The sequence below is a fragment of the Aquila chrysaetos genome, chromosome 8 (genome assembly GCF_900496995.4).
Source record: "Aquila chrysaetos chrysaetos chromosome 8, bAquChr1.4, whole genome shotgun sequence".
Lineage (NCBI taxonomy): Eukaryota > Metazoa > Chordata > Aves > Accipitriformes > Accipitridae > Aquila > Aquila chrysaetos.
Window position 1 is genome coordinate 804312 of NC_044011.1, and position 16386 is coordinate 820697.

The 16386-nt window shown below is 60.8% G+C and overlaps 2 protein-coding genes across 11 annotated transcripts in view; one reads left to right on the forward strand and one right to left on the reverse strand.

The window, feature by feature from the left end:
* ZNF385C (zinc finger protein 385C) overlaps positions 1–13645 on the forward strand; it is a 99586-nt gene extending 85941 nt beyond the window's left edge. For 7 of the 8 annotated variants that reach the window (XM_030021677.2, XM_030021680.2, XM_030021681.2 and 4 more), the window contains 6 exons: positions 3824–3934; positions 6208–6379; positions 7196–7543; positions 9115–9302; positions 9527–9640; positions 10378–13645. In XM_030021677.2, the coding sequence (XP_029877537.1) occupies positions 3824–3934; positions 6208–6379; positions 7196–7543; positions 9115–9302; positions 9527–9640; positions 10378–10602 (1158 nt within the window). In that variant the 3' untranslated portion in view covers positions 10603–13645. The remainder of the gene's footprint in view (positions 1–3823; positions 3935–6207; positions 6380–7195; positions 7544–9114; positions 9303–9526; positions 9641–10377) is intronic. The other variant, XM_030021678.2, reaches the window with a different exon arrangement.
* Positions 13580–16301, reverse strand: NKIRAS2 (NFKB inhibitor interacting Ras like 2). 3 transcript variants are annotated; one of them, XM_030021718.2, is made up of 4 exons: positions 16122–16301; positions 15730–15859; positions 15229–15470; positions 13580–14820 (listed from the first exon to the last, which is right to left on the reverse strand). In XM_030021718.2, exons 2-4 carry the CDS (start codon positions 15821–15823, stop codon positions 14581–14583), a joined length of 576 nt encoding a protein of 191 aa, XP_029877578.1. In that variant the 5' UTR covers positions 15824–15859; positions 16122–16301; the 3' UTR covers positions 13580–14580. The 3 variants fall into 3 exon arrangements, with proteins under 3 accessions (XP_029877578.1, XP_029877577.1, XP_040981244.1); XM_030021717.2 differs by having other exon boundaries at positions 15730–15856; positions 16116–16300; XM_041125310.1 differs by lacking the exon at positions 16122–16301 and having other exon boundaries at positions 15229–15295; positions 15393–15470; positions 15730–15977.
* Positions 16302–16386: the final 85 nt, after the last annotated feature.

The following is a 16386-nucleotide window of genomic DNA, read 5'->3' on the forward strand; positions in this document are numbered from 1 at the left end:
TGCCATTAAGGTTGCTGCTCTTTGTCTGGGCTCCTTTTTTTAGTCGCTGGAGTCAGTTGTTTGTTCTGCTTGGCTCCTGCGTGCTCCTGCTTTGGCACGTGTTCTCCAGAGTTGTGTTGCTTTAAAAAAATAATAATAATTTGGAAAATGAAACTCTGGCACTTGCTGGAGCCGCACAGCCCCGTCACGCTGCTTCTGTGTTTGGTGGGGACTCCTCTGCCCCAGAGGATGAGTTGGACGCGGGGATGGAGATGCTGGGGGAGGCTGTCCCAGCTGCATGGGCACCTTGAATTAATTACTCTGAGCTCAGACCCAAGTCCGGCGTGTGATGTTAGCTGAGTGAAGCCAGGCCTGATCGTCCAGGGGTGGGAGCTGCCCCTTCGGGATGTGTTTGTGCTGGAGAAGGGGCTGAGGCTGGGGGTGTGAGGGCTCAGCGTCGCGCCGGGCAGGCGGCTTTGCCGGGAGCCAGAGCAGAGTCCCTGTCCTCGCAGGACACAGGGCTCGAGCATCCCTGCACCCCAGAGCCGGGCTGGCGGCTCCTCTTTTCTCTGCCCAAGTAACCGTGATACCAGGTCAGAGACTCCTCCTGGCAGCTGAGCCTCAGGGGTAATTTGGGAGGGTGGGAGGGGGCATCAGTCAGGGTATTTTACTTTTTGAGACAGCTGCCTTTCTGAGTTGCTATAGAAAGAAATCCGAGGGTTTGCCTTTGCTTACCCAGCATTGCTGGTGATGCTGTGCAGGATTCGGCCTTGCCCTGCTGAGCAGGAGCTGTTTGCAACTGCTCAGCGGAACACTTTGCACTTTGAGCGGGTCACAAGGCTCTCATGAACCCAGCAGATGTTTTACTCTGGAGCAAGCGAAACCTTTCCAAGCTGAGCTCTCCTGCCACTTAAAGCAACAACAGGGAAAAAAAATCCTGACGCAACACAAAAGATGCGTTTCATGCTCGAAAGGCCCTTTCCAGCTCTTGGGATGTTGCAAATCCCCAGGACCCAGCAGCGCCTTGCAAAACCGCAGCAGGAGATGCAATCCAAACTGATGCTGCGTCCCTGTGAATTCCCATTTCTGACCTCGGTGACGGGCAGAGAGCTCAGCGCAGGGATCTCTATTTATATCGGTAGGAACATCCAGGGATAAATAAAGTAATGTGAGTCAATAAGAATTGACTATAAAGCTGAGATCTTTATTCTCCAAGTGTGCGGTGCCCAAAGCCTACCTCTGCTGTTGGGTCAGTTCTGCTGGAAACCGCCAGGAAGAGCCCCAACCCACCCGGCTGCGGGCGCCGGTACGTACCGCCGTGGCACAGACCCTCGCCGGCCCCAGGGAAGAGCCAGGGGTTCTTTTTCACACCTGAAATAGCAGTGAGCGCATACGTTAGGGAGAAGCTGATGGGTGTGTTTGTATTTTCGTTCGGAGAGAAGCGCAAGGGCTCTCAGGTGGCATCCAAGCTTCGGATGTGCTCAGTGCTGCACGCTGGATGGAGCCAGGCTGGGCTTCCAGCAAAGCGCCCTGCACGCTGCCAGCACGCCGCGCTCGCCAAGCGCGCTCGCCGGAGCGAAGAGCGGCCGTGGCAAGGGTCGCTCAGCCCCTGGGCGTGCTCCCACGGGGCCGGGCGCCCGAAGGCTTTTCAGGACGCGGTGCTTGCGTTTGCTTGGGGATAGCGGGAGCAGTGATGGTCACCAGCCGCACCGGTCTTGGCCGGGATGCACGGGACTGGGGCGAGGAGCCAGGTTTCGGGTGCGTCGGCCAGCCCGGCCCCGGGGGAGCTCGTGGCACCTGCCTGGGGCGGTCGCAGGCAGCGTGGGCACTCCGACGGACACAGCTCATCGCCGTGCCGCGGGGCAGAGCAATGGGGGCTTGGCAAAAGCGCGGGGGGGGGCGTAAAGGCCCGGGTTGGTGCCATCGCCTTATGCCCCAGGAGGACGAGGGGGCCCTTTGCTGGGGCCGCTCGGTGCCGCCGCCCTGGAGTCGGTGCTCAGCCGCAGCCCCGGCGCCGCTGGCTTCACTGGCAGGTTCGGGTTCACGCCGGGATGGTCCCCGGCCGCTTTTGTGTCCTCGTGCTGGCGTCTCCCTTTCCTCTGCGTCCTCCTCCGCGCCCCTGCCCTGCTCCTGCCGTGGTGCTTGGGGGGCGGATGAGCCCGTGGGAACCCACAGTGCTCGGTGGGAGCTGCCAGCCGGGTCCCGGCACCCGACGCTGCTGCGAAGGTTAGAGCCGTTTTCCTTTTCTTTGCGTGGAAAAGGTGGGTGTTTCTCTTGAAAACAAGTGCCGGCCCCGCTTCTGCCCACAGACTGGCAGCGCGGGGATGCTGCCTGTAGCACGTCGCAGTGTTTGTCGTCAGGGGTGGAGCAGCATCTTTGCCATCTGTAGCTTCCTCCAGGTCTCCGCCGAACCCCAAATGCCTCTTCATTTATATGCCAGATAAGTGAGTAAAATTTCATAGCAAACAGGCACTTCATTAATCACCTGCTTTTACCATTCTGCTCACTCCTGGAAAGGAATTTGGGGTCTTGATAATGGCTCTGTTGTCCAGGCATGTGCCTCGAAGACTGATGCACCTGTCTCAGCAACGAAATAGCTTTGCAGAGAAATACGATCGCCTGAAAACCCAAGGCTCTACTGACAGCAGCACTCAGATAAGATAATCTTCCTATGCCACAGGGTAGGGGAACAATACTTGCATTATAGATTATAGCCACGCTCAAACAAAGAGGTTATTCTTATTTTCCCCCCCTTAATAAATGCATTTTGTTTAAAACAATTATGGCTTTTCGAACAAGTTTGCTGCCTGGGCTGAGGAATGACGCCGAGCCCTGGGGACCGACAGAAGCGCCAGGGGCTGTCATCAGCCTGCACGCATCTGCCTGCCCGCAGCCCCCGCGCGCTGCCCCGCCATGAATGGGCTCGTGGAAGGACACAGCTCCTTGAGAAAACGGGAGCTGTTCTGTCCCCGCACGCACGCCCGGTGAGATACCAGGGGCTGCGCGGGCTTGCAAGTCGTCAGCCTTGTAATTCGATTAGAGCCGGCAAAGTGCATACCTGACCGGGAGCGGGGCAGCTCGGAGTGGCTTTGCATGGGCACCGTGCCTCGGGCGAGCCGTGCCCGCGGCTGTGGCCACCATTGTCCCTCCTGGCCTGGCCCCTGCATGGGCTGGGCAGCGTTCCACGGGCAAGCAGCAGGCGTGCGTGGCTCTGCTCGTGCCTTCGGCTTTGCGCAGGGATGTTTCAGCTCCCTGATGAAGAGCGTGTGGAGGATTAATGGCCGGTTGCTCGTTTTGATCGCCTCTGTCCCCTGTTTTGGTGGTTTCAGCTCCTGCTAAGTCCCTCGGAAAGCTGCCCTGGCATCGGGAGGTCGAGGGCAGCAGCTGGGAGCTCAAACAGAAACTGATAATTTGCCACCCGTGACACCGGTGTCTGTGGTGGGGGGAGACGGAAGAGGGGGGACGCACAGGGGAGCACGGCGGGGCCGGGGAGGACGGGGTCCGCAGTCTGTGCCCCCGCAGCACCTTCGTCCCCTCTGCCAGAGCACAGCAGGCGTTTGGACCCTGCAGGTTTGGATTTTTCAGGGATGGTTTAAAAAAGACAAGAACAGGCGTCGACGCAGCACGCGTTGCCCTGTGCGGGGGGTGCCTCCATGGCAGATGGGGCTTCTCTGCCGCCCCGGCCTCTCGCTCCTTCCAGACACGAGGCACGAGCTCTGCCGGCGTTGGCAGCGGCTCCTGGGCGAGCGTGGCGGGTGCAGGGGATCACCGGCTCGCGGTGCCGTGCCGGGGCGGCCGTTGCAGCGTGGCACCCAGCCGCCTTCTGCCTTCCCTCCCCTTCCAGATGGACCCGGTGCAGAAGGCGGTGATCAGCCACACTTTCGGCGTGCCCGCCCCGCTCAAGAAGAAGCAGTTCATCTCCTGCAACATCTGCCACCTGCGCTTCAACTCTGCGGTAAGCGGGGCTGGCGAGCGCGCGGGGCTGGGCGGGCGAGCGGGGCGCACGGTGCCGGCGGCGGAGCAGGAGCATCCCACGACCGGGGCACCGCGCGGACGCCCATCGTGCAGGCGGCGGCTCCTTGGAGCTCTGCCCTCCCTCGCTCTGCGGCTGCCCCGGCAGACGTTTCCACCGACATCTCCCTGCCCCTGGGCCCAGGCGCTCCTGGGTCTGCCGCGTCCTCTTTGCCACGCTGGCTCTTTCTGCTCCTCGTCTTTTTGTTCGGGTCTGTTCCCTGCTGCCTTGGTCACGGTGTTTGCGCTTGAGCTGCTTTATCAGCCCGTGCAATTCGTATCTGGTCCTTGGGAGCTGAATATAATCTTCCCTTCCTTGGCTTCCCAGAGCTCTGGTGTGGCAGGTCGGGTTTTTTTCCCCAGCCTTTTATTCTAAGTAAATCAACCACCTTGCAGAGGGTAGGAAGGAAACATTCATTGATTCCCGTGGTAACAAATTGCACACAGCTGATCTTTTGTGGGGAGAACCGATAAAAAGGTTTGAAAGGGAATTCTCGCTCAAAGCCGGCGGGAGAGGGACGGGGGTTTGCAGGCAGCGGGGCTGGGAGCGGAGCAGCAAGAGCCTCCTCCGCACGGGCAGTAGCTCGGAGCCCGTCGCCTGGGCTGGCCCCGCTCACGCCGACGCAACTCCGTCCGCTCCTCCGTGCCACTGCTGCGTGGCGTGCAGGGCAGAGGTGGAGACAGGAGCCTCCTGCGCTCAGCCCAGCCCGGGCACACGCGTTACCTATAGAGCTCTGCTAGAGCCTGGGAGCATCCCCTGGCCTCGGCCGTCCCTTCCTGGGGGAGCGAGGCGGTGCTGAGCCCCTGTACCCACGGGAGGACGGCCGCAAGCGGAGTCTCATCTGCCGGAGCTGCCTGTGCCCTCGGTGTCTGGCAGCGCGGGCTGCCGGGAGCTGCTCTCGGCTCCCCTGGGGCATCTGCACCCACCCAGACACTGCACCCTGGCCAGGCTGGCTCCGAGCTGCATCAGCAGAGCCCGGGGCTGGGTGCTGCTCTGCCAGCAAAGTCAGCGTTTCTGGGCTTAATTATGCCGCTCTGCAACCAAGCGTCTCGGGGGAAAAGCATTGCTTTCCTGTTCCAAGCTGCATCCCGGCTGGAAGCAGGGTGCCGGGAGAGTCAGTCCCGCCGCGCGCTCCCGCTGCCGTCGCGGGTACCCCGTGCCGCTCTGCCCGTCCCTGCCCACGTCCCCTCCGAGGTCACGTCTGCGGGCGAGCGCGTACTGGCGCAGACCCTCGCACGCCACTTCTATTTCTGCGCAGAGCGGCAGCCGTGCCGGGTGACCTACTTAGGCTGCAGCCCAGCCCCGTCCCAACCCCGTTATCTGGTGGAAGTTTATTGTATTTGCTAATGAGGCCCCCCGCGCTCGAATGGGCCTTTCGCTTTCCCACGTACCCGGCCGTCGCTGCACAGCCCCGGACGCCGTTCCCAGCCTTTGGAGAGCCGCGGGGGGAGGGAAGGGATGCTTCTTCATACCGAGCACGGGAAGCCTCAGCCGGCCTCTGAGAACGCCGTGCAAATTAATCCGTGCTGCTCAGTGGTACAGTGTCTTAATTCATATTGGATTTACTTTCCATAAATTGCTAAACTGTAGTTGTTTTTGGGGACAATGTGGCATTGTCCCCAACTGCGGAGTACACAAATGTTCGGGTGATTTTCTTTTATGTATGTTTTTATCAGTTCGGTGCAGGCATGAACCCATCAACGTGCACTTCATTATTCAGCGTTTGCTGGGAGAAAGGAGCCCGTGAATGTAAATTGCATGTTAGACACCCGTTAGGTTACAATGGGAGAGGCGTCCTCCCCACCAATGTACTTTTTTATTTTATTTTTACAGCTAGCAATTCATTGTACGTTTCTGAAGTCATAAATTTTGCCTGAAAGCTTCTTTTAAAAGTGACTTGGTGCATTTAATCAGAGCAGGGTCCTTATCTCGGCTGTGCAATGCGGTGATGTCTTAGCAAAGTGATACCTCGGCCTGAATACATTTGTGTGCAGAGCAATCTGGCGGGAGGAGGAAAGCAGCTTTGCGCTACGCCCAGCCAAAAATACCACCTCCGAGGTGGCCCTGGGGATGAATGTCATCAGGGGAGGTGGCTGCACTGGAAACGTGTCCGAGCAGCCACGGCCTGGGGCTGACCCCTTCACCTATCCTCCCTGTGTCCGGCCGTCTGTCCGGCCGCAGCACCGACGTGGCCGTCCCCGTCTCTCCCTCCCCAGAACCAGGCAGAAGCCCACTACAAGGGCCACAAGCACGCACGGAGGCTGAAAGCCATTGAGGCCATGAAGAACAAGCAGAAGGCGGCGGGGGCTGCGGCGGTGGCCGCCGGCCGGGACAGCGCAGTCGACTTCGCCCCCAGCCCCGAGGGCAGCGGGGAGCCCAGCAGCACAGGTACGTGGGCAGGGGGTGCGGGAGGGTCCCGCGCCGGCAGCCCGTGACACCGGAGTGAGCGACCTGGCCGGTTCCCGGCAGCGCGGCAGCGTTCGTGTTCACAGCTCTGCCGTGGCTGCAGCATCCTGAAGAGCCGGGTTAAATCCTGAACCGCAGCAGCCTCGTGTCTGAGCATCCCGCCACGGTCAGGCTGAGGAGGGCTGCGACTAGTGTGGCATAAATGCTGCCACAAGTGCTGATAAATTCGCTTTTGTGCTCCGCTGGCATCCCTGGTGTGCCTGGCTGGGGGCAGCATCGCTGGGAAGGGATGGAAATCCAGCCCGGGGGCCTGAGCAGCTCATGTCCCTGGGGGGAACCTGGCCCCTGTGCGTCCCTGCAGTTGCGTGGGGGAAGTGGCGGGTGTTTTCCCTGTCATTTGCTGTCTTTGGGAGACGTTTTGCACGGCTGCAGGAGAGGAAGCAATCCCTGCCCCCTGCCCGTGCCCTGATGAGGACTCGCACATCCCCAGGGCTCTGCCACCGTGCAGGGATGGGGCTGGTAGGAGCCAGTTCCCCCCTCCGAGCCGAGGCAGCGCCGGAGCCCACCCGGGCTTTTGTGCTGAGCCCGGCTGCCACAAGATAAAAGCGGTGACGGGAGAAACCTTGGGAAAAGCCGTCCTCGACAGGGATGAACAGGAGCAGACAGTGCCTGAGATAGTCTTGGGGAGGACGGGGGTGCTCTCTGAAACCCAGAAAACCCGTTCAAGCACAGAGAACTTTCCCTTTCTGCCCGTTTCTTCTTTTTTCCCCTTTCCCCCTTTCCTTTCCCTCCCGCCAGCTGAAGCCAACGGCCTGCAGGAGCCGGAGGGTGAGTGCAGCAGCCTGGGGCTGATGCCCGGCGCCGAGGAATCGCCCGCGGAACTGTCGGGCAGCGTCGCCCCGCTGGGCTCCCCGCCGGCCTCGGAGCTGTCGGAGGGCACCTCGGACGTCACCAGCGTGGCCTCCTCGGCCGCGCAGGCAGCCGAGGCGCAGGCAGCCGAGGCGCAGGCAGCGGAGTCGGGCAGCAGCGTCAGCTCGGCGGCTCCCGAGAGCGAGAAGGAGGGGAAGAAGAGCAAACAGCACCTGTACTGTCCCACCTGCAAAGTGACCGTCAACTCCCTGTCCCAGCTGGAGGCTCACAACACCGGTAAGGGCATCGCCTGCGCCGGGGACGGGGGAACGGGCCCCTCGCAGCTCCGTCCTGGGCTCCGTGCAAAGTCCTGCCGTGAACAGCCTTGGAGGGAAACGGCGAGCGTTAATGAATGTTACTTTAATTAAAAAGGGTTCATTAAGGTGGCTTGCAAAGATAAGTGGTGGTGTTCTACCTGTGCTGCAGCTTATGGAGTGAATTTTAGCAAGGTCAAATGCTCTCTTATTGTTCATGTCTCTTAATTAAAGACACTTTCAGATACATTTAATCAAGTGATTGGAGGCTACTTTATATTCCGTTGCAGTTTGGCTTTAAGCTGATCGCAACCTGAGTGCCAGTGCCTCTTTCAGACCCAGGATAATCCTCCCAAAAGCAGCTTGGTGGTTTGGGCTCGTGGTCATTTTGAGAAGCCCCTTGGGAATCTGAGCTTCGGGGCCCAGCAGCAAGCGCTGGCTCATCCATCGGCTGCGCCCGGCAGCCCCCGCGGGGTGGGCAGGCGTCTGGGGCTGGCGAGGGTCCCCCTGCAGCGTGGGGGTGGCTGGAGGGGAGGAGGGGGCGGCCGGACCCCCTCTGGGCCTTTACACCCCCCCTGCAGCGCCAGCTCCCAGCTCACCCCTTTCTCTGGTGGATGCTAAACAAGGATGGGCACCCCGGTTTTGAAGGGAAGGGCCTTCCCTCCCCCAGTTCAGCAAGAACTGGGAACCAGTTCCCCAGGCACCTGCAGAGGCAGCAGTAGCAGCCATGCACAGGGGTCAGCTCGGGACACCGCTGCGGCTTAGCTGCAAATGTGTCCTTTTGCTTTTGTCAGCTCCGGTTACAAATTTAGGAGCTGATTTGGGGAAAAAGAACAAACAAACAAACAAACAAACAAACAAAATGTTTGCAGGCTTGCGCTCCTCCGTGGCTGTCACACGGACTCAGGCTCCTTGCTTAACGCCTTAAAAAATAGAATGAATTAGTGGTGACTTAAATTACTTGCCCACCCCCGCCGCGCTGTGCCCGCAGGGGCAGGACAGAGCGCCCTGTCCCCAGGTGTGCGGGGATTTCGGGTTCCTCCTTCCCTGCCTCCTGTAACCCCGCTGAGCTATTCCTGGCTCTGCGGCCGGATCCTCTCTGACCTTGGGCACAGCTCAGATGCTGCAGCACGGCGGGTGACGCGTGCCCGGCTCTGCAGACTGTGCTAACGCCCGGGGACAGGCGACAGGCTCCAGCACACGCTTAAAATAGCAGTTTCTCCGAAGGTCTGGCACATGGAGAGGGGGGGGTCTCTGGGAAGCTGAGCATTTCTGGTCTGCCTGCGAAGCGCAGCTGGCCCCGAGAGCTTGGCAGGGTTTGGGAACAGGCTGCCACATCCCCGGCAAGAGTCCGGACTGCCAGGCACCTCCCTGTCCCCTCTGCCTCCAAGTGCTGCCGGGCACAGGTTGGTGGGGGGACCGGGGTCCCACGGGCGGGGGGATGCACAGCGCTGTTGGGCGGGTTGCTTGGAGGATATCCTTCCTGCTGCCGCGGCACGGCACGGGGTTTGTTTGCAAAGTCGGTGTTTGCTGAGTGTCCTCTCTGCCACCCAGGCGCCAAGCACAAGTCAATGCTGGAAGGTCACAGCACCCAGATCCGGCGAGGCCGAGGCAAGCTCCTCTCCCGGGCAGGGCACAAATCCAAGCGGATCGGCAACAAGGGCAGCATCAACATCCAGAACAAGGCGTTTCACTGCCAAGTGTGCGAGATCTACGTGAACTCGGAGACCCAGCTCAAACAGGTGACGATGCCAGGCCTGGCATGTGCCTTTCCCCTGGGAACGCAGGGGCACCGGGCACGGGCGCGCAGACCCCTCTGCACAGGCACCAGGGGCTCGGGGGGTGGGTACCCGATGGTCCCCTCCGAGAAGGTGATGGGCATCCCCCATGGACCCGAGCCACACGGTGCCGTGGGTCTGCCCTCGCTGTCCCGGCTCCAGGTGATCCAGCTGTTTTCCTCTCCCAGCACATGAGCAGCCGGAGGCACAAAGACAGGCTGGCGGGGAAGCCGCCCAAGCCCAAGTACAGCCCCTATAACAAGCTGCAGAAGAACGCTGCCCTCGCAGTGAGTATTCTCAAGGTATCTGTCTCCCTGCAAATTACCCACCCGGTTTGCTCTCCGAAATGTCGTTTGCCATGTTAGCCATCTCTTGCAGTAAGAGACACAGGAGCTGCTTTTCTTAAAGCTTCAGTTCCCTTGATCACATCTAAGCTGCTCCCCTTGGGGAGGGCGGGCTGTAGTGGTGAGAGGAGTTTCGAGTCTTTATTCCTGGGAAGGAAAGCACGGGAATAACTTGTGAGTCCTCTGGCAGCAGCATTCACAACTGCAGCACTTGTGATTCTTCCACCGGTTTCACAATTTCTGAAGGGGAGAGCTGTGATGGTTGGGTGCTTGGGGCTGGCACAGCTGTTAAACGAAGCCTAAGCGTTTGCTTGCAGAGACACATAGCTTAGCACAGAGTTTGGCAGCAAAAGCCATCCCAGGGCACCAGAGGAAAGCATGGATGCAGGGAACAGCCCAGCCACAGCAGGTCTCTGGGCTGGCGTGATGGGGCCGAGGACCTCCCTGGGGAGGTTGTAACGACTGGAGCATCCTTGCGTGCTCTGACCCGGGAGCAGCCAAGCCGAGGGAGCCCAGCTGTGGGATGGAGTGTGTCGGGTCGGGGCCGTGTTTACTGCAGAGACATGCCGAGAGCTCAGCTGAAAGTCAGCGTGGGCAGGGGCTGACGTGGGGCTGTCTGTCTGGCCCGGGGAGCTGAGGCTGGGGGCTCTCCTGCAGCCGGCTGCCTCACAGTGTCTCCTCCTCCCTCCCCGCAGTCCAAGCTGGCTTTGCAGAAGCATCTCACCAAAACCCTGGCGACCCGCTTCTTGCCGAGCCCGCTCACCGCGGCCGCCGTCTGCGCCATGCCTGGCCCCCTCGCCCTGAGACCAGCCGCTGCCACCACCCTCTTCCAAGCCCCGATCCTCGGACCAGCCCTTTTCCGAACGCCACCGGCCCACGTCCGCACCACGCCGGGCCCCATCGTCTTCGCGCCCTACTAGAGCCGCTCGCCCGCCGAGGGTCCGTCTGCCGCAGACCGGGCTGTGCCGTGGGGGCTGCATGGTGTGGGGCGGCGCTCCCGGGCAGGCTGCTCTTCTAGCTGGTGGGAAACCATAGTCATAGACATCAACCCTGGCTTCTCCTTTGCTTTGAGCGGGCTCCTGCTGGGGCGAGATACCCCGGCACAGCCCGGCCAGCCCCGCCGTGCATCCCCGCCGCTCTCCCCGCCCGTGCCGGCCCCGTACTCAGCAGAGGAGCCCATCACACGGCTGGGCGGCACACAGGAGAGGACGGTGCCCGAGTCACCCTCCCAGTTAACGGACTGGAAGAAGAGGAGCTGGCTGGTCCTTGGGGGAAGGAGCATCCCTCTAGCTGGCTGGTCCCTGCCAGCCCAGTGGGAAGGGAACTGCGAGGGGAATCTCAGCCCAGCTCTTACTGGGAGAAACGACCCCAGAACAAGCGGAAAGTTGGCAGTTCCCCTCTCAGACCGGGCTGGCTGTGCCCTCACCAGCCCTGCACTTGCCTGTGCTGGCCGGGTGTTTCCTTGCTGCCCACCAGCCCCCTACGCCCCACAACCCCTTATGTCCCACCAGCCAAAGAGCCCCCGCCGTGGCGGGCACCGGCCACACTGACCATATCTTCACTCCAAGAGCAATAGCCGAAGCCCAGGGCCGGCGCCTCCTCCCTCCAAAAGCACACTGCCCCTGCCCTGGCCCCCGAGAAGCACACAACTTGGGCATGCGGCCGGAGACGGGCTCCGCTGCAGCCCAGCGAGGACGGGAGAGCCAGGCCACCCGGTGCGGGCTCTCCGAGGAGGTGACCCTGTGCTCGGCGCCAGCTGTTTGCCTCTGTCCCACCCACAGGGGACAGCCCTGCCCCTACCTCCCGGGAGATGCTGTGAGGCTAAGTGAATGTCCCTAAAGCACTTTCGGTTCTTCAGTGAAAGGCAATGAAGCTGCTCACCCGTCGGCCAGCTGCCATGCCCGGCCCTCCAACCCCATCCCTGTTAGGAGCTTCCAGGGAGTTACCGATGATTCCCGAAAACAAAGGTGTCCCCAGCAGCCCGGACAATCAGGTATGAAGGAGCAGGCAGCACCCACAGCCTACACTCGGCGGTCCCCATGTGACGCTCCTGTTGTAGCCTGCAGAAAGCTGGGCCCCGGAGGGACCCTGAAGTCGTAGCTCTGCTTTTCACTGTGCTCAGAAAGCCCAGCGATGACCTGGTCTGAAAACTGTAATCACGGCGCTTTGGGTTCCCAGCGCGCTGCTGTAAATAGAAATATGCAGGAAAGTTGCAACCCAAATGGACCTTACGCTGGAGTGACAACCCACCCCAATCTATGCAATCCAGGGGGAGCAGCTTGCCCGCCGCATTTGCTGTCTGCGTTTTACTTTGGTGCTCATGCTGTCTGTACAGCCAGGAGCGGTGGTCAGAGCAGAAAAAAAACAACGCAACACTTAGCTCTGTGCAGACGATTCCCTTCCCATCCCGTGGCCCAGGGTGCTGGCTCAGAGACCTCTGCTGTGGCGTGTTTCCCCCCTGGCCCTTGGGAAGAGGCAGGTCCGTTTATGCACCTGGGAATCCACACGCACAAGCACATGTATCCGACATCTTGGCCAGAAGCAACGCCTGGATTTCAGGAGGATTTTGCCCAGTGCGCTCCACTGATGCTCAGGACAGGGTCCTGGCGATGGGAGGTGAATGGGAATGGGCCAACGGGTAACTCATGCGGCTCAAATGCTTCTGCTTCCCAGAGCTGGCGGAAAGAGCTGGAGCCTCGGGCGAGGGCAGGAAACCTGCGCAGAGGGAGCAAGGCGGCATGGAGCTGTACACCTGCGTCTGGAGGGCCTGCTTCTCACACCGTGGGCAGCGCTGACCTGCGGTGCCACTGCTGCACTCCTGCTGCAGAGGACAGGATTGCGAGGGAGCCCCTGGGTACAGATTCATCTGCTTGAGGCACCTCTCTGCCCTGGGGAGGAGGGAAGTGGAGAGAAGGCACCAGAAGAAGAGCGAGCTTGCATGGAAGGCTGGGCATAGAGACAACCGAAAGGTCTTACAGTGGTGGTGGGAGACCTGGCTCAGAGAGCAGCCAAGGGAAGGAAGGCTCCCAGCAGCAATGGCTTTGTCAGCGACAGGGAAATGGTCCCACAGCCTAGGGGACACGTACAGCCTGGACCCCGCATCCCACGGGACAGGAGCCTGCGCTGGCTGGGGCCCGCGGGCAACAGGAGGGACACAGCTCCGACAGCGTCACAGTGCCAAGCAGTCCGTGGTCAGCCCGGCTCCAGCCCTCCCCTTGCTCATCTCACTGTGCTCTTCCCCAGGCCGCCTCGCCGGTCACTCCCAGCCCTGGCCACAGCAGAGAAGGGCAGCGTGTCCCCTCCTGCAACGTGCCCCCTCCTGCAACGTGCCCACCAGCCTCAGGAGTGTGGGGAGCCAGGAGCAGCTGGCTGTGGCCGTGCTCCAGCCTGCAGAAGCCGCTTGGCACCGGTGGGTTGTTCCCCTGCATTTTGTTCTAAAAAAACCTGTGCTGGAGCCAGCAGTGGCTGCTCCCATCATCCCTCCACCAGTGGAGTCCTAATAATACAGTCCTACACTTGGCACTTTAACCCCTTGAAAGCCATTCCTTCTAATAACAATAATACTGCAACGAGCTGCGTAAGAACACAATCCCTCTATCGCATTCCCCGCCTCCAGAAACCCTCCCTGCTCCTGTGCTATCCAAAGCATTTACTGCCTTTGACTTAGCATATGCTGTACTAGGTAGTAGGGCATAGTCCATAGCGCTCAATAACGTGTGCCCCTCTGTAAATAACCTTGGAGTGATGTGAACAGTTTGATTCAAAAAAACAAACCACCCCACAAAAACGGAATAAACAGACTCTAGGGACTTGGCCAGTACCCCTCCTGTAATGTTCATTGTATATTTTTTTGATGTACTATAACTGTTGGGGAAAAAAAAAAAAAAAAGGAAAATATTTTGATAATTGAATCTCATGGCTTTATTGTGTTACTCGGTAAATAAAAGGAACAAGTATAAACAAGGCAGGGTTTTCTCGTCTTTTTTTTTTTTTTTTTTTTTTTCTTTTAGATCCAGACTAGCTGAAGGGAACACGTGTTGCTGGGCAGGACCGGGACACCTTTCCCTTGTCTTGTGGTGGTTTTGAGAGGAGAGTCAGCACCATGACAGATGGGCAGCGAGAGCTGCCACAGCCCTAAGCATCAGGGTGTGCAGGCTAAGCACAGTCCCAGCTTCTCCAAGGTCAAGACTGAGTCCACACTCGAGGAGGGCTGCATTGTGGTGGATGTGGGCACCCTGCCCTCAATAACAGCATCTTGCCCTGCCCTCTGCACTATGCATTCACTGGGGCAGGATGACTGACTATTTCTACAGGTAAAGGTGCAGCAAGCACTGCCAGGTAAGGGGCAATCTGCCAGGGAACACTGCAGCACCACAGAGCCAGGTGGGGTAGGACAAGGGAGAGCTGCTCTGACAGCAGCTGGGCTGGAGGCAAGGCCAGCAAATGGGCTCGTCTCACATGGTATCAGTAAATATAAAACAGAGCAGCTCAAGAGAGGGGGAATTGTTTCCTCTGGCCCGGCTGTGCTCAGCCGTGGAGCTGATCCCCACCTGCTGGCCAGCCCCATGCTGTGCCTCCCCTCCAGCAGCCTACAGCCCTCGGGTCTGCCAGCCTGTGCCCAGAGAGCTGAGGGGTGTCATTCAGCGAATCCCGGCTTTCCTGTAGCACCTCCAACATCTGCAGGGGCTGGGCAGTGAAAAGAGCCATCCCTGTCCCAGTGCAGGGAGATGGGTCACCTCTCTTGCCCTCAAAGACCATCCCTAGCCCTGGGACGCCCGTTCCTCGTGCCACCGTGCTTCCTGCAAGCTTCGCGACACCAAACAGACTCAGCAGGAGGTATGTGCAAGGGAAATAGGGAAGTGAGGAAGAGGAGGTGGCAACGGAAGGGAAAACAAGGCTCAGCCATCCATGGATCCGCTGCCCTTGTTCTTGCGACTCAAGGGAAAAGCAGACTTGCTTTGTGGCTGCGTCATCTTACTGGCCAAGTAGATGAACGGCTCGATCAGCGTATGCCGGTCAGCCACAGACACCTCCCACAGCTTCACCTTCTCGCCCTTGGCCCAGTGCTGGGCTGCGTCATGGTCCACCCGGCGCTGCTCCTGCAGGTCACACTTGTTGCCCAAAACCACGATGGTGACCTGTTCAAAAAAGGGTGAGAAGACTCGCTGAAGGTACCAAACGCAGAGCTGAATGGGACAGCCTGGCTCTGCACTGAAGACCCTCAGTGCCAGGCCCAGTCCTGCAGCTAATTCCCGCTCCATGCTAAGGCTTTTTAAAACGCCACATTTCCCAGCGCTCCCTTTTGGCAGCATCCCCTCCTGTTCGGGTCCATGTATCTCAAACCAGCCCCAAAGCTGGAAGGGCCTGTTGAGCACTTGCACACTCAGAAAGCATCCCAGGACAACAGCTGGTTACAACTGAGAGTCTTATGGAACAGGAGCCCCTGTCACCACCTTGTAACAAGTAGAGGAAAGGAGTCTTTGGGTGAGAACTTGAACAAGGGGAGCAGATCCCACTCTGCCGCCCCTTTCCCCTGGGATACTCACCTCTTTCTTGTCTTTGGACTTGTCAATCTCCTTCTTGAGGAGCTCCACTCGCTTGAAGGACTCCTTGCTGTCAGTGCTGTAGACTAGCACGTAGCCGTCCGTGCAGGAGAAGCAGTGCTTGGGAAGCTCCAGGCCGTCCCGCAGGCCCCGCGTGTCGTAGAAGCGCACCTGCTCGCGCACCCCCCGGTCTGTCTCAATGGAGCCCACGTAAATGTCCTCCTGGGTCTCGATCATCTCGGATCCTGCCAGAGAGGCGGGCAGGGGAGACATGGGGACCCTGGCACAACCTGGAGAACTGTCCTGCCGGGTGGCCTGGGGCAGGACAGCGAGTCTTTCCTCCTCCCACTGCCTGCGTGTTTAGGGGCTCTCCAGGTACAGCCTTGCCCAAGGGGGCCAGGCATTGCCCACCTGCAGCACGGGGCCACCTGGCACCCAGCGGAGCCGCCGGGCAGGCCCCTGCCAGGTTCCCTCCCCGTCGTCCCCCCCCCCCCCCAGACTCACCAACCACATGGTTCCCGTACAGAAGCTGCTCCAGGATAGACGTTTTCCCGACGGAGGCCTGGCCGCACACAACCACCTTGCAGCTCTTCCCCATGCCGCCTCACCGAGGGCCGCCGGAGGAACCCGCCTGCCAAACACGGCTGATCAGGGGAGGGCCGGGGGGGGCTGCCAGCGCTGCTCGCACCCACGGCCCCGGCCGGGCGGGGACACGAAGGGCCCGAGGGGACGCGGGAGGCCCAGCCCGCAGCGGCCGGGGGCGGGGGGTCACCCCGGCTGTACCCACAGCCGCCGGCGGTCGGGGGGGGGGACGGACACCCCGGCTGTGCCCACAGCCCGCCCGGGGCGAAGCGGCCCGAGAGCAGCCTGCGTGACCGGCGGGGCCTCACCTGCGCGGCGGCGGCAGAAGGGGCGCGGCGAGGCCCGGCGGGCCCACAGCGCCCTCTAGCGGGCGGGCGGACCGGGGCCTTGCCGGGACCCCCGGGCCGCGGTGACAGCGGGTGAGGGCCCCCGGTACTCGGTACCCGCCGGTCTAGCCCCGGTCCCGTCCCCGGCCTCCCCATGGCGGGCGGACCCCGCGGCCGCCCCGCCCCAACGCCGCTCTATGCCGGCCCGCGCCCCGCCGCCGTTGTCCGCGGAAGCCCCGCCCCTTCCGGCGCC